General features: G+C 46.3%; 1 protein-coding gene across 4 annotated transcripts in view; it reads left to right on the forward strand.

Annotated features, from left to right (window-relative positions):
- MDM1 (Mdm1 nuclear protein) overlaps positions 1-23209 on the forward strand; it is a 390136-nt gene that overhangs the window by 149244 nt on the left and 217683 nt on the right. For 3 of the 4 annotated variants that reach the window (XM_069629725.1, XM_069629727.1, XM_069629728.1), the window contains one exon: positions 23139-23177. The exons of the other annotated variant lie outside the window; for it this stretch is intronic. In XM_069629725.1, coding sequence (XP_069485826.1) covers positions 23139-23177 — 39 coding nt within the window. The remainder of the gene's footprint in view (positions 1-23138; positions 23178-23209) is intronic. 4 annotated transcript variants of the gene reach the window in all.

Raw genomic sequence — 23209 nt, forward strand, 5'->3', positions numbered from 1 at the left:
TTAAAAGTAAATAAATTGGTCTGAGCCCAGCAAAGGGAGACTGGTTGAAGATTTTGTATTAAAGTGGATCTGAGCCCAGCGGAGGGGGTTCTGGGGTAAACAGTGAATAACCCAAGAAACTAGATACGTGAAAATACTGAGAACATTGTGTTAAAGTGGATCTGAGGGCGGCGTAGGGGGATTCAAGGTGAATAGTAAATCACCTAAGAAAATTGTAGAAAGGAACTTTGTTGTTTGCTGTGTTGCATCAGAACTGCACCCTCATGCTAGAGAAGCCAGAGACTGTGCTAAGTTAGAGTGTGCTGCCTTGTCCCGTGTTGAAAACGTGGGGAAGGGAAGCCTGTGGCTTGAATATTCTGACATATCATTTCTTTAACACTTGTTTCCTTTGCATAACATTATTTCCCACACTGTTTTGTATTTAGAGGTAAGGATTGGCAATAGGTTTTTTAGTATAGGACCTTTTATTTTGACAAGACGCCACTAGGACTGTGTTATTATTATTTGATGGTCGTAGCTTGCTCCCATCTTTATATTTAGGATTAGATGGATGTTTTTCAAACCCAATTGAAGTTCAATAAACGCCCTTGAACTGTGGTCACTTGTGTCTGTCTTACTGTTAATACCATGCCTTCCTTACAGGTGAAGTCCATTTTGACTACACTAGCCAGAGCCCGCCCTGGCCTGTCCGCCTCGCCATAGCGATGAGCGAGAAATGGCTTGATGATGTACAGTATCTCCCTGTCCGCTAAATCCTGAAAGTGCATTAGATTGGCCCTAATCAGCCTCAGGAGAGTTTTATTCTCCGTCCTCCCATAGTCATTCTCAAGTTGTCGAATCTGCCCCTCGAGATCACACATTTCCCACTGAAGTGTCCTTAGAGTTCTGATAGACAACAACCGCATTTCCCCCTCTAACAACCACCTTAAAGGTTTCCTATACATTAGAGCACAGTGTAAAAGAACCCACATTTGTGACACATTTGTGTCAAATAATGCTTCAGTTTTGGTGTAAAGTGTTTTGGTGGTACTGGGATCCCTCAGTGGCATGGGTGACATGCACCAGAGGGGACTGGGTCTGCGTGTGTGTCTTAAGGACAGGGACAATACAAATTGTAGTGTGGTCAGAGAAAGTGCACGGTAGAATGGAGCACTCATGCACTCTCCCCATCAGTTCCTTGGGACAGAAGCCAGTAATCAATCCTGGATATGGAATCATGGCTCTGACCTATTTTAAACGTTCCCTGTTATACTCACTGATGTTATGTCTAGCACTGTGTGTGTTCCCTAAAGCAGGTGTTTAAAGGTTTTCTTCATCTAGCGATCTCCCAGGACTCTGCTTTTAGACTCGCCTACAGGAATCGGCACACCATAACCGAAAGTAAATCCTGACACTAGAACCAGCTTCTGCACCAATGCTTCCTCGACTCTTTTCACCATTTCCTGCAGTCTTGTCAAAATTCTGGGGTCCTCTCACTTCCATTCAGATCTTTCATGTCTCAAGACTGCAACTCATTGTATCTCACCCAACCTAAGGACCTAATCCAGCGGCTACAGCACCTTCAAAATCTGGCTACTCGTGTCGCCAAAGGATCCCCGTATGGAGCTCATATTTCCCCGGTCCTTCGTGCTTTGCACTGGCTCCCGGTCAGTCGTAGAATTGAGTTCAAGTCACTGTGCATTGTTCATAGAGCACTCCACGGACTGGGAGCAGAATATCTTCAGTCTAAATTTGGTCGCTATCACCCTGTTCGCACACTGCGCTCCTCCTCAGCGGAACTCTTGGTAGTCCCTTCATACCGCCGCATATGCATTGGAGGCCGGGCCTTTTCGGTTGCGGCGCCCCGAATGTGGAACCATCTTCCTCCTACGATCAAGGCTCTATCCAACCATCTAGCCTTTAGAAAATCTCTGAAGACCCTGCTATTTTAATTTTATGTGGTTTTCTATTCAGCTGTTCGCCTCACCTCCTCCTCAGCGCCAAGATACCTTTGGTGACCGCACACTTTAAAAGTTCAATTAACATAACATAACATAACACAACATAACATGACTTTTTCCACTCATTCATTCTTATGGTCTCTATCTTTTGGAACTCTTTCTTTTTTGTTTTACTGTCCTATGGAGTGTGTTTTCCTTCATATCTCTTATAAGGCATATGTATTTTTCTATTGCAGCACACAGCTCCTTATGGGCAGTGTTGGTGGGAACCCAGTGGGTCCTCCTTTGAGATTCTTTTCTATATCCTAGAGTTACTACAGTTAGGATAGAGAGATACTTAGTATCTCTCCTAAAAATGTTATAATCTGAGAGATTGGCACACATTACCTTCGGTGGAGTTCCAAAGGGATACTAAGTATCCCCTTTCTCTCTTCTCCTGTGACTTTTATGTCAAACAGACAATCTCCTACTTATGGTTGGTGGTAGTGGATGTGTTCTACCAACTATTGTGTGCGTTTTCTACCGCAGGCTATTTGTATAGCCGCGATTATGCACAATAGGGTTACCCAAGTACCAACTTGGTGGCTCTTTCTTTTTTCGCCATTACTAGTGTGGTTGTTCTTTGTCAGCCCTTCTTCTACTGTCCGGGAGAGGGAGGCCTGAATGAGTGTTTTGTCTTTGATAGGAACCTTTGGGTGTCCCCGCCTAGGTTCCAGTGTGTCTGGGCAGGCAGGAAGTGGGGGAGGAGTTTTTCACTCCAATACCCTTTGTCTGCCTGAGTGCCTGAATAGAACCAGCTCCCACTGGGGGTCTGGCTGTCCTGATTGGACAGCCACTCGCCCCTTGTAAATTGCTGAGAGAGATTGCTGAGGAGTGTGTGCTGGAACTGTATAAAAGTTCAGGCTCATGAGGTGAAAGGCAAGTCAACCACTGGAATCTGAAGTAACTGAAGAAGATGACCAGAGAAGACTGCAGACTCTTTGCAACACAGTGAAGGAACCACTGCTGTCCTAACCCCATTTTCTGTGTGACAGAGGAACTCCTAAGGAACTCCTTCCCTTTGACTGGTGGGCACAACCAGTCTCAAGACAAACTTTGATTTGCGACATCTCCCGAAGTCCTGCGAGTTTCTAGAGCTGTGGAATCCCAATACCAGGAGACGGAGACCTGCCCATTTCGAGTACATCATTGTGGAAAAGCCGTATTCGTCCAAGTCTTTGCTGGGATCTCAAGGAAACTCCAGAGACCTGATCCAACTCGTCCAGACCCCCTCAGCAGAGTGTGGGACAGTAAGACGTGAAGAAGATTGACCGGGCAAATTGCGTCCTTTATTGGTGCTGCAGAAAAGGCGCAAAACTGCAGAGTGACCAGAGAAGTTGATCCCGTCCATTGTCCTGCCTTTCATCATCAGACCCAGGAATCCGGAGGTCGGGTCCAGAACCACCACATCGAGGAGAATCCAGCCACAATCTTTTCTTCTAACCTAAGATACTGTGTGGAGAATGTTATTGCTTACCTTGATCCCTGAAGTCGCTCCAGAGCATTGGAGTGCACGTAGAGGAGTCCAGGGTATCCACCTCTTACCTCTGACTCAAGCCGCTGTTTGTATCCCTTCAGCAAGTCCTTAACAGGGTCCCTGACGTCGTTTTAATCTTGCTACATCATAAAGACTAGAGACTCTAAAGTATCTACAGGTTTTTTTCTATTCTGCTGCTTGTCAAGACTTTAAGCCCTCTCTGAACTGCCTTTGGCTAGGGTTGCGTTTTGGAGACTTGCTGTGTGTAGAAACTGCCTCTAGAACCTTGAGCCTTGCTAGTATAACCCTAATCAACTATTTTCGTTCCCAAAGTCACTATCTTATATGTGTAAGTAGAGCAAATTATTACTGATAATAAGACAGAACTGTCATTACTGTCAAAAGCTGTAACGAATGTAAGTGCGAGCAACTACAAACTAAGCAGTGGCCTTTGAAAAGTATTCTTAAGTATTCCTAAGTGTTTTGGTTTATTGTGCTAAGTATTTGAAAGTGATTCTTGTGTAAATATAATAAATCTGAATTTTAATATAAATGTATGTGTAAGTGTTTCTTTGGTGTGCGTTACTATCTGGGTTCAATGTACTTACCTACAGCGCATATCTTCCTCTTCTGATAAGCCTGACTGCGCTGCCACTCTACCAAGGTTCCAGCAGTAGTACAGACTGATAGTAAGAGTTGGGTATCTACAAACCACTGGCATAGTTTTGTGAAGTCCTACCTTCCAGAAGACTTTGGGAAAACTCCCCTAACTCCTGCTTACTGGCATAATTGGAAAATTTGAATCTAACGACTACCAATTCAGCACACGTGGCACATCCTGAAAGCAATTGAAACACAGGGAGTATCGATCAACCCTGGCTTCAGGTGTCCATCACTCCACGTTTATTGTTGGCCAAAAGCAAATGTTCGGATACCTCTGCAAGCCTCCATGTACTTAAAAAAGATTTGCCTTTATTGATGCTTCCAGCTCATAAAAAAACCCTGGCTGATTTGTAAGCTGACCATCTGCTATGGGCATAGTTACTCATTTACCCTTCTTCTGGCCTCTGAAACTCTGCAAAATCAGTTTCTCCAATTCACTTAAAACTCACCTCGCTAAAACCTGACTGCCGAATTTAATCCATTTATAAAAAAAAGCCCACCAAATGCAGATTTATAAATTCCCTGTGTATGTATATCAGTGCACATGCAGGTCTAATAATTATCATGTTTTTCTTCACAGTGGGTTCTCCATGACAAGTCCCTTTCCTTACATGTGCATAATGAAACTCCCTGTTGCCTAGCTTCTAGGAACTTAAGAGCACACCATATCTGGATCATGTTTATAGTTCATTTGGCGATTTTGACATTTATCTTGCTACTCGCATGCAAGTCTGATATGCATCAACTGGAACACAAAGTAACACTGAAAGTAACACATCCCATACACATTTACCTACACTGGATACATATATAATTGGAACCTTGTGCTAACTTCGCTGCACCCCCAGTCAAACATATGGTGCACGCAACGTGAAACCCTCTTCATCATTGAAACATTTCCTGACCACCCCAACACCAGGCTTAAGGTTGCCTTGCCTGTAGCTCTCTGGACTCTTGATAAACTTCATTTAGCTTTTATTGTATTTTCCTTGTATAACTTGGTATTGTGCATTTATTCTATTTATTGACTTTTGGTGATGCCACTTTGAACAGAAATGATGTCCATAGGAAATAATACTGGCGACACAGGTAGTCCCTATGTAGGGTGCTTTTACAATAAATTGAGGACATCTTGAGTGAGAGTAATCGGTTTATTAGGGGGTAGGGTATTTTGGACTTGAACCTGGGACATGGGCTAGGTAACAGATATAATGACCACATACACAGCATATGATAAAATACATATTTACAATTGGAACAGACAATGGTGAGTCAGTTTGTGGAGTCTAGGAGTGGGGTGGGAAATGCTCCCTCGTAGACTGTGTCTAGCAGGGAGAAGAAGTATACGCAGAAGGAAGTGCAGGGGGCTGGTGATGCAATGGATAAGGAAGGAGGAGGATCATAGCGTTAAAGAGGGAGAGATGTACTCAGCAATGTGGGGGAAGGGCAAGTTAATGAATAGCTTTGTAGACGGGAAGTAGGAAGTTAAAAGAGAAAGTGGTGATGCGTGGAGAGCCAACCTGCATCATTACTGTGCATGACAGTAGGGGGAGGACCTGTGTAAATTGCAGAGGGTGATTGGTTTGCGAGATAAGATTCCACCTGATTGAGTGCAGTGTCCTTTAAGCCAAGAGACCAGAGGGTTAGGAGGGGGGATGGTCTTAAGTGTCAATGGCTGCAAAGAGGTCAAGTGGGATTAGGATGGAAGAGGTGTGAGAGTGGTGAGCAATGGGAGTAGTGAGGCGGGAGAGTACCTGGACTGTAGAACAAGAGATTGTCAGCAACAAGTTTCTTTATTATGCACATGACAGTGTCTATTTTATAACCCGCAGTGAAAATACCAAGGGGAAGAGAGAGATGGAAGAGGGAGGTGTGAGGTAAGAAGAGGCGGCAGTTCAGTTGCTTAATTGTTAGTGGTTCAAGGGGGTCAATTAACGCACAAGATGTGTTAGCGGACCAGTGGCTGGGTAAAGGTTCAGTGAAGGAGTTGAAGAAGTTGAGCTCCTGAGCCAGCACTTTAGAGAGGGACTCGGCAGCAATGGATTTCTGTCGATTAAGTGTCTTTGTGATTTTGGTGCCTTTTTCTCAGTGCCTACGAAGAACAAAAACCTATGGTTAGGATTTCCTTGATGCCTTGGTCCTGGACTCTTGTGAAGCGACTCTGGACTCTGGATGCAGATTTCTTGCTTCTGTGGTGTCCTTTGGATGCCCACGAAGATCTGGCCGGAGTCGGACTTCGGAAGACAATGCACTCACAAGTGGTTGAGCTTCCCTGGGTATTGGGTTTATGAAGCCTTAGAAAGGCACAGCAAGTCGGGGGTTGTGCCAAGATAGTTTGTCTCGAGGCTTTTTGTTCCCACCAGCCTAAGGGAGGAAGTTGTCCTTTACTGGTCTTCCCTGTCGATTCAAAAACTTCATGGTCCACGAGGGTGCTGCTGGTGTCTTCTCTTGTCTTCTACTTTGGATGTTGTCCTTCAGTGGCCGACTCTGCTTCTAATCCCCAAAATCTCAGTTTTTATGTAAGTTCCCATTCATTCACAGCCCTAAGCTGTCAAACACACAGCATGGTGGCTGTCCTCCAGGTACAGCCGGCTGGCCAATTGGAACTAGTTGCACTCAGGCTCACCTAGAGACAAAGTACAGGGACGTTTCGGGACCCTCCCTCACTTTCCGCCTTTCTAGAGCCTGGGCGGGCTTCAGGGCTGACGCCCACCAAAGGCAAACTACACAAAGGACTCAAACCTGATGCAAACAAGAGAGTTAAAGCCTAGAAGAAACTAACTAACAGGAAATGGCGAAAAAGGAAGACAGGGGCCATGTTGGAAAAAATGGTCACCCTTGTGTGCAGTACTGCAGCTGAGGAATCCACCTGCAGATACATGTCACTGGGTAGTAAAAAAGAAACCACTGCCACCAGCCATTCTAGCGAGTTACTGTAACAAAATGTTACATGAGGAATGGGTTAAATGAATTACTAGGTAATACCCCTCCCCCAGAACACCACATAGGGTGGTGTGTGCTGGACCCATAAAGTAAAGGTAAGTAAAGCAGGGGTCATCTTACTATTCTTGGGACCAGTAGTTCACCCATAAAATGTAGTTACACATTAAGAGAAGTGCAAAGGACTTCTTCAGTGGCACTGCACAAAAGATGCTGTGTGTCACAATGCAAAAGCAGATGTCTGTGGAGTTTACAAGACTCCATAAAACAGTAAGGAGCATAGAAAATCATAGTCAGGAATACACATGAGTGAGTGGGAAAAAGGACCCATTCACTCAGGAGTAAAATTGTAAAAGCCCTGAATCCAGCAAAAGAGCTGGGGGCCTCTAAGGTTAAAGGGAATTGTCAAAGACATGAAAATTCTCCCTAACAAGGTGGAGACGAGGGAGGAGATGTCAGAGGTACGAGGGATGACAAGGTCTTGTGAGTCTTTGTGATTTCGAAGGAGAAGTAGGATGCAAAGTCATCAGCTGAGAGAAAGGGATAGCAAGTAGTTATTTTGGGTCGGAAGCTAAGCCTGGAGCGTTAGCTCCTGGATTGTACATGTTCTCCCTACAAATGCATGGCCTTGGATATATTTTTTTTTTCCACTTTATTTTTATTTAAATTTTCAGCAAAAGAAAAACAAGTTCCCCAAGGGACATTTAACAAAGAACAACAAAAGAATCTCTATGACAACAAAACCCTCCCATTATCCCCCTACCCTATCCCTCCCGCTACCCCCACCCCCTTAACCCCGGGTTGACTAGGCCTCTGAGAATCCATGGTGCTAGAGACTAAGAGTAGGGATTAAACACATACACATCAGTACATTTAGGCCAAGCTAATGGCAGAGTCCCTGCAAACACCCAAGCACGTTTCCGCCGGTAAAAGCATCAGCAAACCCTCCCCGGCGACAGGGTACATAGAACTTCTAAACAGTTCATAGTTTCAAGGCTTCACAATCCGCATTAAGTATAACTACAGTCCATTCCTGCAAAAAAGATGACATAGAATCATTGGCAATAGCAGAGAGTTTTTCGTACTCAAAAATAGCAATTAACTTGGTAAACCATTCTGTCTTGGAGGGTGCTTGTGAACTCTTCCACTTCTGAGCCAGAGCCAGTCTACCCGCTCTCAACATGGCTCCCATTACCCCTGAGAAGGAACCCACCCCTTTATCGGACAGGAGAGTGCCCAGCAGAACCTTGAGTGGGTGCAGGGAGGGACATGACCCCAGGATGTCTTTAATCCAGCTAAGCACCTCCACCCAATAAAACCGGATAACCGGGCACTCCCACCACATGTGAAACCAGGTACCTTTATTGGAACACAATCTGGGACACCATGGGGACACTTCTACAAACATCTTGGACAGGGCCACCGGGGGACGATGCCAGGAGTGCAAAATCTTAAAGTTATGCTCCTCAGCCCTCCAGGAAGCACCGACCTAAGCACTGACTGCCAAGTCCAGTCATCCAAGGACAAGCCCAACCGTTCCTCCAAGATACGCTTGAATGACTGCCTTCCTACTAGGTTAGAGGAAATGAGCACTTTATAAATCTCAGAGAGGAATCCCTTCCTGGACTTGGCTTCTGCAAAAATCCTCTCAAAAGGAGTTAAGGGGCGCGATAAGTCAGCCACCCACCACGCTTGGGTGAGGATTCCCTTGGGCCTCAAATATTCAAAGACCGAGAGTGGATTGTCCTCAAACACCTCCGCCATTTGGTCGTATTCCATGAAAGACCCTTTATTAAACAGCTGAGCAGCCCTTTCCAACCCCTGATCAGACCAGGACTGCGTCTCCCGGAAACCCCCTCGCGCCCAGATCAATCAGGGGACCCCACAAAGATGACAAGGGGGAAGGCCAAGAGGAAAGAAACCTATTGTCTCTAGAGGGCTTCCAGACCGACCACAAGACAGCAAGAACAGGGTGCGATTTAATGGAATCTTAAGGCTAAGTTGTCTGCCTTGCTCGTGGGACAAACGGAAAGAAAGCTAGCATTTTTGAAACATCGGTATATGGAGCGGGGGGAAAAGCGGACAGGATCCTGGCGTGGCACCTAAGGGAACAACTTCGGAACAGCAGGAGGGTGAATCGTATTATGGGTCGGACGGGGGAGGGAGTTCTGCAGGATGACATGATAGCAGGGGAGTTTGGGCATTATTACGAGGGTCTTTACTCGTCGGAATACTCAGGGGACGGGGCTGATGTGGACCAGTTTTTGGTAATTTTTTTAATCATAATTCTTGATTAATTGTATGTTCTAGTTGTCGATTTATTTAATTTTTTTACTTGTACTGCCTGTTAGGCATAACTGTATGCGGTAACCCTGTTGGAGACTACACCAGCCTGTCTCCTTGGCAATAGGTAACCCAACTATTGGTATAAGTCTGTACTACACAAGTTGGTAGAGTGACTGACGAGCCAAACTTATCTCAAGAGGGGTAAATGTGCGCTGTAGGGATGCAACATAGAGTTTCACAAATACAAGTATTCAAATAACACTTATACTCAAGGTTTTCTATTAAAATAATTATTTATTTAACAGTCCATTATAAATAAAGCCTTTTTTAGAAAGGGGAAATAGGTAACAATAAAAATACACTTCAAAACCACTGCTTCGGATTTAAGTTAAGTAAGTAGATACCCTTTTGTGATGTCACGCACCCACTTCCTACACTCTGAGGTGACTTCAATAGCTAGGACACTTTGGACATTGATATATCACTTTTTAACACTTAAATGAAATACTGAGGTGGTGGAAAAGGAAAAAGGTTAAGGAAGCAAGAAGGTTAACAGATTCTCAGGATATGTGAATACTTTGCAATCTTCCCAAGTCAGTGTAGGTTAACCCATGCCCAGCAAAACAAGTAGCTCATGCACCACATATGAGGGACAGTTAAACACAGAGTCAGTGGGTCAGAAGAGTTGGCAGGGAGCCAGGACACCCGAAGTCAATTGGAACAATGTCTAGAGAGCTGAGGCACCTCTTCAAATAGCACACATGTCTTGCACAATGTTATTTAGAGAGTTTGTAGAAAATAATCCCTGTAGGGCCACAAGCTGTAAGGCTTGTGAAGGCAAAGCTGCAAGCAACTCTGCAGAAAAAGCAGCTACTGCAAGTCTCCATTGAGATCAAGCAAGCTACAGACAAAAGAGGTAAGTACCCCTTCAATCAAGACAGTACCTTAGGTTGGAAGAAGAGATCCAGCTGGCTGCTGTTGTTACGCTCACCTGGCTCCCACACGGGCGTCGGTCGTACCCGGACTGCTGCGGCCTCCACCCACGTGATGCGTAGTGCAGCGATGACTGACTGAATCTGCCCTCCAATTCTTGTCTGCTTGACCCGTAGAAATATTCTCCTTATATTCTTGAAGGATGAGCCCTCCATCCTGCGAAGTACGCAGGGGCGCGTTGATGACCAGTTACTTCACTGGCCTGAAGATATTGGAAGAGTTGTAGACGAATCCTGACTCCCAAAAGGTCCTGGAGAAGAGCCGTAAGTATATAGTTCGTAAGAGTTCAAAGTGTCTGGAATTCACTCCTGTCCAATTCCCCTTTTATCTTGCAGCTTTGACCCAATAAGAAGATTGACAGCTGAAAGCGCTCCGGTAAAAGTCTGTGTTACCCAACACTGTCCGGTAATTAATGCCAAGGGTTAAACTTGCTGCTTTCTCCTTTTCTCCCAGGTGCGCCATAAGAAGATGTGGCGTGCTGATGAATAATACCTACGGCGGTAAAATCAGGTAAGCATATGGCGGCTAAAGAGATTGTCTCTGTCTGTTCTCTCGGCTCACCTTGTTGTTTCTTGTCCCCCTTAGGTGCCGGAATTCGGCGATGTAAAGATGGAGACAGCGCCGGATCGAAGAGATGCTGCATGGAAGGGTGAGTATGGCGCGGCACTGCTGCTGGCGATGCAATGCGTTTAAAACAAAGTCTTTCCTCAGGTTTGAAGATGCGATGAATCCGGGATCAGGTAAGAAATCAGGTAATACTCTTGTTCTACCCTTTGCTTCTTTCCTTCTCTCTAGGTGCTCCAGGTTCGAGGCGGGCGTGGCAGAAGGCTGGATGCTTGCTGCTGACACGGTGAACGTTACACTGCTGGATGCAGAATAACGCGAAGCGTGTGCTGCTCTTCGGGCGTGGTTTAAATAGCCTCCAAAGTAGTCCCAGGTAGGTTATCATCCCCGACCACCACCGAGTAACAAAATAGTCCCTAAGGTAAAGTAGTCCCTTCCAGGCCTCATATGGGCTTGTATCTTCTTGCAGCATGGTCTGCATCAGGTAAGTGTGCACTTATGAGCCTGGCGCCTGTGGCGCCATGACTGATGTCCCATATGAGCCTGGCACCATTGGCGCCAGGACTGAACCCAGACAGCCCCTAGCAGGGGTTGCTGGGTTTTCTCAAGGCAACATGATGCCTGCTCCCAGGGCTGATGGACATGGTCTGGATGCCAGGGGGTATGCATCATGACAGCTGTTCGGGTTGCAGTCCTGCAGATCCTGGTTCCTGGGCCTCAGTCATGGGGACAGGAGGGAGGACGTCTATAGGACTCCTACACTGCAGTTTGAAGGTTGGCAGCGGCGGCAATGGGCTCTTTCCAAATCAGCAGCACTTTGCGGTTTCAGCTATCAGTCAATAGCACCACCGTGGTACTTGTACACCTTGTGGGCTCCCCTTGCTTCTGTGGTCCAGCGCTCTGTTGAGGTGACTCAGGCTTGGGTTGTCCTGCGTCAGCAGGGTCATCTTCCTGGAGCTTGGGTCCGGCTTAAAGACGATGCACTTGATTCTGGTGTTCCTGACTCCTAGGACTCAGTTCCAGCAGCAGCAAGGAAGTACAGCCAACAGAGAGAGGGTTTCCAGGCAAGTTCGTCGTGGGGTCGGTTGGTCCCACCAACCCAAGGGAAGAAGTTGTCAGTTCCAGGCTTCTCTAGTCGATATGAACTTTGGAGCTTTAGAACTGCAGGAGGGCTTCACTGGGCAAACCAGTGGTCCAGGAGGGTGCAGCAAGCTTCTCTTCCAGGTCCTTTCTTCTGATTCTTCGTCCAGTGGCCGACTCTGCCTTCTGTTCAAGAGACCGCGCCTTTTATGCAGGTTGTTCACATTTAGGCACAGCCTAGCTGTCACTCAAACAGCAGGGTGGCTGTCCTCCAAGGACCGCCAGCCAGCCAATCACCTTTTGGGTGCATTCCTGTAACCAAGGAGACAAAAGACAGGGAGCTTTGGGCACCTTCCTCGCTTCCTGCTCTGCACACTGTAGCCAGAGGCAGGCTTCAGCAGTGAAGTCCGCAAAAAGGCAAAACGAACAAAGTGGTTAAACCGGGTTTGGCGCACAGAGTACAACCCAAGAAAGACCTCACAAGCAAGAAAGGGTGAAAAATAAAACTGGGGACATTTTTACAAAATGGGCACCCATGGGTGCAATACTGTAGCTGAGGATTCAGCCTGCGGTAAAAACGCACAATGGTAGGAAAATTAAACCGCTGCTACCAGCCATTAATTGTAGTAAGGGTAACCTAAAAAATGTTACATGTGTAAGTAGGAAAGGGGAATCTAAGTAACCCCCCAGTACTTCCACATAAGAAGCGGTGTAGTGGACCTACATAGAAAAAACATGTAAGTAAAGTGAATTTCACTTTACTACTCTTGTGAACAGTAGTTTCTCCAGCATTGGATCTTTCATGGATTCACATGCTTAGAATATTCCCCGTCGTCAGACTGGGAACCCTCGGTACACATATATAGTCGTTTCCTATAGGAAAAAACTTCCGACACTTGTGTGTCCTATCCACATCTACGTCCTCCCCGAGGACGTCCACGCATGCCCCATAGGACGTAATGGTATAAAAGCCCCGCCCCCGCGGGTCCCGTCAGATTTCAACCGTCTCCAAAGATAGTGGGATCTCCTCGCATAGTCTCTACTTTCTAGGCTATCGTTGAAATTACTCGCTGGGTTGACCGAACGAGCCTCTGAGGTTTTTTTTTTGGTCTTACCAGAATGTCGGGCAAACCGTTGTTTCGCCCGTGCGCCACGTGCGGATTGAAGAAGGTTTACGAGAGGGACGGCCATCTAGATTGTATTTATTGCCTCCACCCTCACCATTCCGCAGACCAGTGCGAAATATGTAAGGGTTTTTCTCAGAAAACCCTGAAAGATCGGAATCGGCGGCTGGTGTCGTGGTTAAATGACGGGGCGGGAGCATACCCTCAGTCGGAGGTGGGCTCCGTGCGCAGCGTCGCCTCGACGAAAACATCGGGAGCCCCGCGCCGTTCAACCTCGTCGGAACCACCGGCGAAGAAGACTCGACCGGCGGAAAGGGATGTTCCACGAAGCCACTCTTCCAAGGAGTCTTCAAAAGAATCTTCAAAAAAGACACCATCATCATCATCGTCGAAAAAACAAGGAAAGGAAAGGCCAAAATCCTCCTCGGGCGATCCTCATAGATCTGCCACGAGTAGAGAATCGGATAAACGCAGGGAGAGCACCGTTACGGCGGGACCGCCTAAGCCACCTGCAGGCCCACCGTCGACGACGACGAACCAGTCAGTGCCCTCACTGCCTCTGACGCAGTTGGTTTCCCCCGTCATCAACCCGATGACGACGGCGACGATGTCCTCGTCGACCGAAGTTCTGGCCTGGAGACCAGAAGTTTTTGGTATGGGGTTGCCGGACACGTTACTGCAGGAACAAGCAGTGTCGATTTCCTCGAAGGAAGACGACGGTTTCAGGATTGCGGGCCCGGAAGACCTTGGGCTACGAGCCAAGTCGCCATCAGGAGCAACCTGCTCTCAGGTATTTACCAATATTCCAAACTCTCAATCGGCCCTGTCCATGGAGGTCCTGTCCTCCTTACACTCGCTGCTAAAATCGTTGGATGAAAGGCTTCCACCTGTGGCGTCGACCCCCCCCCCCGTCGACGGACCCGGCCCGTCACACCGTCCAACCAAAACGAGTGGAATTCCGGTGACTCCAGTAGTCCAGGAGGAGGGTGAGCTTTCGGACTCTTTATCTGACCGTGGGTCAGCATCGGATATCTCCCTGTCTCCATCTAGGGATCCATCCTGGGTTTCGGATGTGGAACTGGAAACACCAAAGAGCCCCACTCATCCATCGCCACCAGACGATATTGGCGCTTTTCACTCAATGATGGAAAAAGCATGTAAGGAGTTTGGCCTGGCCCAGCAGGAGGAGAAAAAGGACTGCTTTATATTCGATCATATGGGTAAGAATAGACGCTCAATATTCTCAATACCCATTTTAGATCATGTCTGGAAAGAGGGTGTTCAAACCATGCGTCACCCGTTTTCTGAACCGGCCGTCAAAGGCCGCATTGAAAAGAAATTTAAAGTGCCAGACTCTACCCCGAAGTGTCTTTCGTCCCAACCTACACCTGATTCAGTGGTGTCGGCAGCGGCGACGAGGAAAGCCAAGGCTCAACACAAGTGTTCTACCCCTCCGGATAATGAGGCAAGACGCCAAGACGTGTTTGGTAAGAAGGTTCTTTCCTTGGGTGCTGCAACTGTGAAAGCAGCCAACTCTCTGGCTATTGTGGCCAGGTACGACAGGGAGATGTGGCACAGACTGGCCCCTATACTGGACCACCTTCCGGAGGAACATAGAAGAACGGCGATGTCTCTGGTACGAGAGGGCGAAGAGGCGTCGAATCATGCTATTAACATAGCGGTGGACCTGGCAGATTCGGGTTTTAAGCAGATAAACAACAGAGTTGTTCTAAGACGCCAGGCTTGGCTTAAGTGCACCAACTTCAGACCCGAGGTGCAGTATAAGGTATTGGACATGCCCTTCGAAGGTGACCTTCTTTTCGGAGAAAAGGTGGACGAGGCCTTGAAGGGCATGAAGGAGGATTCGGATACGGCACGGTCGTTGGGTGCTCTTCAGTGTGGTAAACACTTTCGATCCTTTCGTCCCTTTAGAGGGGCATCTGGCAACTCAAGATTTTCTACACCCAGGGATAGATCCTTCGGCAGATCGGCGTACCCTTCCCAAGGATATAGACGCGCCTCTCAAAACTCAAGCCGGCGCAGAAACTTCCAGTCATCCAAGAGACGACCGACCTATTCGTCGTCGACGAGCAAACAGAAAGACCAGCAATGACGGAAAGCGCACCGTTCTGGGAGGAAGAGTGTCAAGCTGCGTCAAAGAATGGGAAAACATCACAACAGATCAGTGGGTGTTGGACACAGTGAGGTACGGACATTCTCTACTATTCAAATGCAAACCTCCAAAGTGTCCACCTATATCCCTACCCCAACCACATCTGGACAATTTGCTGCAGGAAGTAGCACTTATGTTACAGAAAGGTGCCATAGAGTTAGTCCCTGCATCGCAGAAAGGCCAAGGGGTATACTTGCGGTGTTTCGTGGTAAAAAAGCCGAACGGAAAATGGCGTCCCATTCTCGACCTACGCGACCTCAACGAGACCTTACAGAGCCAGAAATTCAAAATGCTCACGCTGCAGGAAGTGATCAGGTCTGTTCAAGTGGGAGATTTTTTGGCATCTCTAGATCTGCAGGACGCGTACTTCCACATCCCTATGTGTCAAAAACACAGGAAGTTTCTGAGGTTCATGGTAGGTCAGACACACTACCAATTCGCAGTGCTCCCGTTTGGTCTCAAATCCTCCCCAAGAACGTTCACAAAATGTTTGGCGCCCGTGGCAGCCTGGCTGAGAAAGAAAGGGCATCATGTATACCCGTACCTCGACGACTGGCTGGTGAGGGGATCCTCCTCGGCGTCGACCAACGACAGCGTACAGGCTACCTTACAGCTTCTGCAACGACTGGGGTTCGCAGTGAACTTCGAAAAGTCCTCTCTAAGGCCATCAAAGAACTTAAAGTTCTTGGGAGCTCAATTCGAAACCCAGTCGGGAATTGCGAAGCCTTCCCTAGACAGAATGTCAAAGATCAATCGGCTGACGAGTCAACTACGTCTACATGGCACACTCTCAGTGAGAAAGTATGTGGCGATCCTAGGTTCCATGGCTTCCTGCATCCATCTAGTAGCCAACTGTCGATTGTTCATGAGGCCGCTTCAGGAATTCCTAGCGGACAGATGGAAGCAGTCCACGGGTCGGTGGTCGGACAGGCTAACCGTCGACGACGACGAAATCATCCGAGCCCTCCAATGGTGGAAAAGCTTTCACAACCTGGACAGAGGGGTTCCTCTACAAGAACCCGAATTTCAGAATACCATCATCACGGACGCATCCCTGACGGGCTGGGGAGCACACATGGACAACCACCAAACCCAGGGCAGATGGTCTCCCACCGAATCACGCCTACATATCAATGTACTGGAACTGAGGGCAGTGAGATGGGCCTTGAAATCATTCCTCCCACATATCAAGGGGTCGAGAGTGAGAGTGCTGACAGACAACAGCATTGGGCTTTGAAACACAACATATCTATAGTGGCTCACCATCTCCCAGGAGTGAAGAACGTACAAGCGGATTCCCTGAGCAGGAGCATGGCTCAGATACACGAGTGGGAGATGGACACCATTCAGCTGCAAAGAATCTTCAAAAGGTGGGGTCACCCCTCAGTCGATCTCTTTGCAGCGATAGAAAACAAGAAATGCGAGCAGTTTGCGAGCAGATGGCCTCAGAAAGGATCCCTAGGGGAAGCGTTCTCATTTCCGTGGACAGACAAGTTCCTGTACGCCTTCCCTCCGTTTCCCCTTACACGGAGGACAATACAGTGGATTCGCAGATACAAATGCCGGGTCATTCTGGTGGCACCGTATTGGCCGAGACAACCGTGGTTTTCCGACCTACTACACCTATCGTTGGAACAACCGATAACTTTCCAGAAAGTTCCGAATCTCCTATCCAGGGACAAGGGAACGGTGTGGCATCACAATCCGGACAGCCTCAACCTGACGGCATGGCTCCTGACTTTGCAGAATTTGGCAATTTGAAAGTCTCGTCGGATTGCCGAAAAATTCTACAGGCGGCTAGGGCTCCTTCCACTAACAAGTCATACATATGCAAGTGGCGAAGGTTCTGTATGTGGTGGCAAACACAGCACGAAATACGGCCTGGGGAAGTAACTCCTGAACAAATTTTACCGTATCTTCTGCACCTAGCAGAGAGTGGGCTATCCTCGTCATCCATCAAGGTGCACCTGGCGGCCATCTCAAGGTTCACGAGAAGGAGACATTCCGCACCGTTATTCAGCGACAGACTGGTGAAACATTTCATGAAGGGTCTCTTTAGAACTTTCCCCCCTACAAAGCGGTTCCCACCGTCGTGGAGTCTAAATGTGGTGTTGGCTGCTTTAATGAAACCTCCTTTCGAACCAATGTCCTCTTCATCCATGCAGTTCCTATCGTGGAAGCTGGCTTTCTTAATTGCCATTACGTCAGCTAGAAGAGTGTCGGAATTACAGGCATTAGTCATAGACCCTCCATATATGAGATTCTTTAAAGATAAAGTAATACTATCAACTAATCCTACTTTCATCCCGAAAGTACCGACGGTCTATCACAAGCACTCGACCATTGCTCTCCCTACTTTCTTTGCGACCCCGTTGTCGACGGCGGAAAAGGCTCTTCATACGCTCGATGTGAAAAGAGCGTTAAAGTTTTATCTGCAAAGAACGCAAGAACTCAGAACTACCAGACAGCTGCTCATTGCATATATTCCGTCGACGAGAGGAAGGGCAATCTCCAAGCAAGGACTGGCCCGATGGGTCTCGTCGGCAATTGCTTTTAGTCACTCCAAGACCGGGAGACCCCTACAAGGGCACCCTAGAGCCCATTCCACGAGATCGACAGCCTCCTCCGCGGCGCTATGGGCAGGAATTCCTCTGACAGACATCTGCCAGGCGGCGGCGTGGTCAGTCCCACACACGTTCACACGCCATTACTGCCTGGAAAGGCAGCATGCGGATGAAGTACAGATGGGGAGGGCAGTGCTGCGCCATCTTTTTCAATGAGGTAAGCCAAATGGTGAAACTGTTGTCTTTTACCTTGCCGATGTTTGGTTTTTTCCTTGATGTATCATCTTTATATAAATATGTTACTGCTTACGTGCATATATATATATATATATATTTGAACTGGGAGTGGTTTATTTTTGTAATGTATGTTGCATTGCATTCTCACCTCCTTCTTCTAGGATACTGCTATACAATCTATTCTAAGCATGTGAATCCATGAAAGATCCAATGCTGGAGAAGGGAGTAGTTTCTTACCTGTAACTCCATTTCTCCAGCGTTGGTATCTTTCATGGATTCACATGCGCCCACCAGCCTCCCCGAAATGCAATGTGCAGGATATGTGCAAACAGGTTTCCCCCTTTCTTCTTTGGAGGGGTCGAAATCTGACGGGACCCGCGGGGGCGGGGCTTTTATACCATTACGTCCTATGGGGCATGCGTGGACGTCCTCGGGGAGGACGTAGATGTGGATAGGACACACAAGTGTCGGAAGTTTTTTCCTATAGGAAACGACTATATATGTGTAGCGAGGGTTCCCAGTCTGACGACGGGGAATATTCTAAGCATGTGAATCCATGAAAGATACCAACGCTGGAGAAATGGAGTTACAGGCAAGAAACTACTCCCTTATCCAAGAGAAGGTATTTAAACCTCAAAGGGAATCCAAAGGACTTCTCTGTGACACTGCACTGAGGGTGCTGGGTGTCACAATACAAAAGGTGATGCCTATGGAGTTTGACTCCAAGACCAAAATAAACAGAGTCCAAATCAGATCAAAAATACATCAGAGAGTGAGAAAAAGGTCTCACTTCAGGATAAAAATTAAAAGTCCTAAAGTCCAGCAAAAGAGCTGGCGGTCTCTAAGGTTGACGGGAATCAGCGCAGAAATGAGAATTCTCCATAACACTGCCAAAGTAAATTTCCGAGCAAGGACAAATACTGAGATATTTGCAGAAGATGGACTGGCAGTCCATGAAACATTTTGCATTGTGTGGCACGTTAATGTTGACATTAAAAGATTTTGTTTTGTTCTTTGCATTAAGGCACACTTTGCAGGAGTCACCTTTGAACCGTTTCTCTGAACCAAATTCAAACTTGGGTCTTTTCAGTTAATTGCTTAGTCTCTCTGTATATAGTTATAATGATTGGGGACCTCCCTCCATTTACAGTCTCTAAATAGCATTTCACAACCAATATGCGCTCTTGCGTCTCAACCCTAAGCTGCAAGTATTAGTAGAGCTGCTCCACCATGTGTAGTCTGGAGCTTAAGGGTTTCGCTGCTTCCGTGATCCTTTCAATAGTCCCAGGTCTAAGGTGTTTGTGCATCCTCTTGTCTGTGGCCTTTGTTGATTTTAGAACCTCTGTCACCTTCCTCACTCAGGGTCCTGTCTCTTGCCTTGTACACAACCTCTATACACCTGCCCTCCTCCCTCCATGGGCTGTTTTTAATTTGGGGGGGATACCCTCGACCCCCTCCGTTTCCCTACGCTTGTAACTCCACCCAAACCGCCTCCCCACCGGTTTTAACCCCTTACCTCCCCACATATATATTTTTTTAAATAATTCATTATTTCTTCGATGTGTAATTGTTTCTCTGAAAAATACCTCTTTGTAATTGTTTTCGTTAAAATCATTGGATATCCCATGAAATGTGCATCGTATAAAAGTGTGTTCCCTTCAGCGGCTTCTTCGAGCTTGCACTGCAAATAAGTGCATTTTGTTCATCTGAAGCATGCAGAATGAGAGAATAAGAGACTTAACATACTACTAGCAACACCCCCTTCTACTGAAAAGGAATCTGCAATTGCTGTTGAGAGGTAGTACAGGGTCTAACTGAAAGGAAAGCAATCTAGAGTAGGTGGGGGCTATAAGATGAGGTCCATAGGCCTGGAAACTAACCAGGCATCATGATGACGACTAGGATAAAACAAAATATCACAAATAGATTTACCCAGGCAGCAGAAAGCACAATCTAATATAAAGGGAGCCCGGCCTGTGGGAAATAAGGTCCATGGATCAAGGAGCCCAAATGCCACCAGCCGTTAAGGAACTGTTGAATCCAGTTTGGAGAGAACAGTGCCAAATACCCATGAAAAGGTGCTCGCAGCAAACAACACATTTTTTTGCTTCAATAATGGACACCGTTTTAGATAAGCATATGGAACTACCCTGGGTTCAAAGTATGCACCTCGTTAGCCAATCTTTTCATGGAACTTAACACACTTTTCGGGTTTTTTTACCAACTTATAGTCCCATGCGCCCAGCTGCTCTGTACAATTTGTGTGTGTCACAGTGGGTGTGGGGCAAAGAAAGGGGCACCAGACCCCGACCCCTCGAAAAAAACAGTAGACAGAAATGATCCACACTATTAGAAACTGCGCCACACTAGATTCTGGTGAAACAAGGGTGTTATTTAATAAATTGCCCTTTCCGATAACACGTGTTTCGACACACAGGTGTCTTTTTCAAATCAGTGCTAGTCAAAGAGCTAAATTCCGTATCTGGGTTGACAGTTCAAAGAAGCAAACAAAAGTCACGGGATAAATCCTCCTCCGTTCCTCACAATAGTCCCTTGCCGTCTGTGGAACTTTGCCATCCATGGAACTTGTTAAGCTTGTATTTGCTTGCTACATCCTGTCTTTTCAATTAACCAAAGGTCAGGCAACAAAATAGTCATATAAAAAGAGAGGTCATTTGATGCGTTTGCAGTCTGCACACTGTGTACCACGAAGTCTTCCTCCTGTTGACTTCCACAGTGCAGTCCAAGCATGGGTTCTCTCCATGCCGAACTACAGCAATGCTCACCTCACTAGACTCCAAAACAGTACTCTTGTCCCCCTGCAAGCCATACAAAATGCAGCAGCCAGTCTCATTCTCCAGCTACCCAAACATACACACATCACCTCAGCTCTCGCCCAGCTCCACTAACTCCTCTGACCTCAGATAATTCCATTCAAAGGACTCTGCATTGTTTTGAAGGTTATCCACTACAAACCCTCACCTTACCTTTGCAGTAACCTTAAACCCATCACACAATCTTGTACACATTCCACTCAGCAAATAAACAAGCACACACAAACAAGCCTTCACTGACAGAATGGAAGAAACTACCTCTTCACATCCGCACTGCACAGTCCATCACCATTTTAAGTGCCTCAAAACATACCTGTTTACCCACACATAACCCTTCCCCTGGTACCACTTGTCTATCCTAATCTTCCTATCCTATCCTAAAAATATTTAGTTACTTCAGTTTCACTTACCACCCTCTGGGTAGGACCAGCACTGAACAAAAATTCCCAAAAATATATTAAATAAGCCCAATGCACAAAGGGTTGTATACCGAAGCGTGACATGTTATATGTATGTAGGGGTATGTATACAGCATGAACTAAGGCCCGAAGGCATCAATGCATCATTGTACATTGGGCTTTGTGGAGTGTGCTGCACAGAATGTCAGACCAGTCAAGGGAGCCACAGCAGGTAAGTTGAGGGGGAGCGAGGAGAGGACAGCGTCTCAGGAGGGTGTTGGGGGGGCAAACACCTTTAAAGAAACAGGGCCAGGAAATAAACACCAACCTTGCGAGGGCTTTTTTTGTGTGCTGGATTCCACAAAGTCAGTCTTTTGTGCCTACAGACCCCAAACCCACATGATGCTATTAAGTGGATAAAGTACATGTTTATACAACGAGAGAGGTTAAAAACTGTTTATAAAAAATGGTTCCAAGCTAATGCTTATAAAATGTACATAAAGCATATTGAAAGTAAATGAAAATCGAAGATTGAACATTATCAAATTACATTTTAGTTTGAATGTAAAAACACTTTTCCAAAGTGGACGAAATTACGGACATGAAAACTTTCGAAATAAATACACACTAATTTTGTTTGTTTGAATAACTCTATTCAGTTCCTTGTTTTGTACTACATTCAATTTAACAAAACAAAAATGCAACTTTAATTAAATACCCAATAGTTTTTTTAGGAGTCAAACTCAGTAAGCACCTACATATACACAGTTCATCAGATTAATAGCAGACCAACCAGAAGATTATTCTTCATCAAAAACTATAACTATGCTACTTAGTCCCACACTACTCAGTGTTTTTCTTTCTAAAAACGGGAGCATTATGAGTTTGCGACTGCCTTTTAAAATAATCAAGGTTCATAGAGACCACATTAGGGCATAGCCCCCTCCCCCACGCACCCCTTTGAGACAATTAGAAAAAATCCCCTGATTCCAGCAGCTGTTAACCAGATCAAGCAAAATGAGACAAAGCAGATGAGAACATTCTTCCACCCGGGCTTCTGGTAGCCTGCCCTGGTCCTAAGAAATCGGCCTCATTCCTCACATTATATGAAAAAGCTTCTCATTAGCAAGTACATAACAGACTCCAAAATGTGCCTCCTAAAATAAGTTATCACTCAAGACAATGGAATACATATTGCTTTGGGTGATGATGCTCTCACTGTCAAAACCTCTCCCTATGAAACTCCATCCTTCAGCCGACCACCTTCAAGTTCTGCTCAACTGGAAAAGCCCCTTTCCTGTTAGACTTCTGCCTCTGGTCCATGCTACATTTCCTCTAGGGTTCAGCATGTTTCTGATGTTTATTGTGCCTGTTGAATAGCTCCTGGTTTAAGTGCTCACATCAGACATGGGGCATGTCTCCACTTAACGTGTTCCAATCCCCGGTAGGGCTGACTAGGCCCTTAATCCTTCTGAGGTCAGTAAATTTGAGTACCATTAAATTGGTAAAAAATACCGCTATAATTACAGCAATTCAAAGAAGGGCAACCTCTGCTGAATCAATCTCTATACTAAAAAGAATATTATTATTATTATTATTATTATTATTACGATTATATTATTACGATTATATTATTATTGTCACTCTTTTCTCAGCCCCATCTTATTTGAGCACTCTGAAACCACTGTCTGGCTGTGTGAGCACTATATAAAACATAAAATGATTTTGAAGTGTACCATCCACAACGTGACACTGACTTTATGCACTTTATGTACTTATCGCCACATTAATGATTCTTAAGTCTCTTTCTGTGTTCCTCCCCGTAGGGTTCTCAAAGCACCTTGGGTGCCATATGGTATGCAGAGGTTGGTTGTACCAGAAATCTTTTAACAATTGG

The sequence above is a fragment of the Ambystoma mexicanum genome, chromosome 12 (genome assembly GCF_040938575.1).
Source record: "Ambystoma mexicanum isolate Mex_15411 chromosome 12, UKY_AmexF1_1, whole genome shotgun sequence".
Lineage (NCBI taxonomy): Eukaryota > Metazoa > Chordata > Amphibia > Caudata > Ambystomatidae > Ambystoma > Ambystoma mexicanum.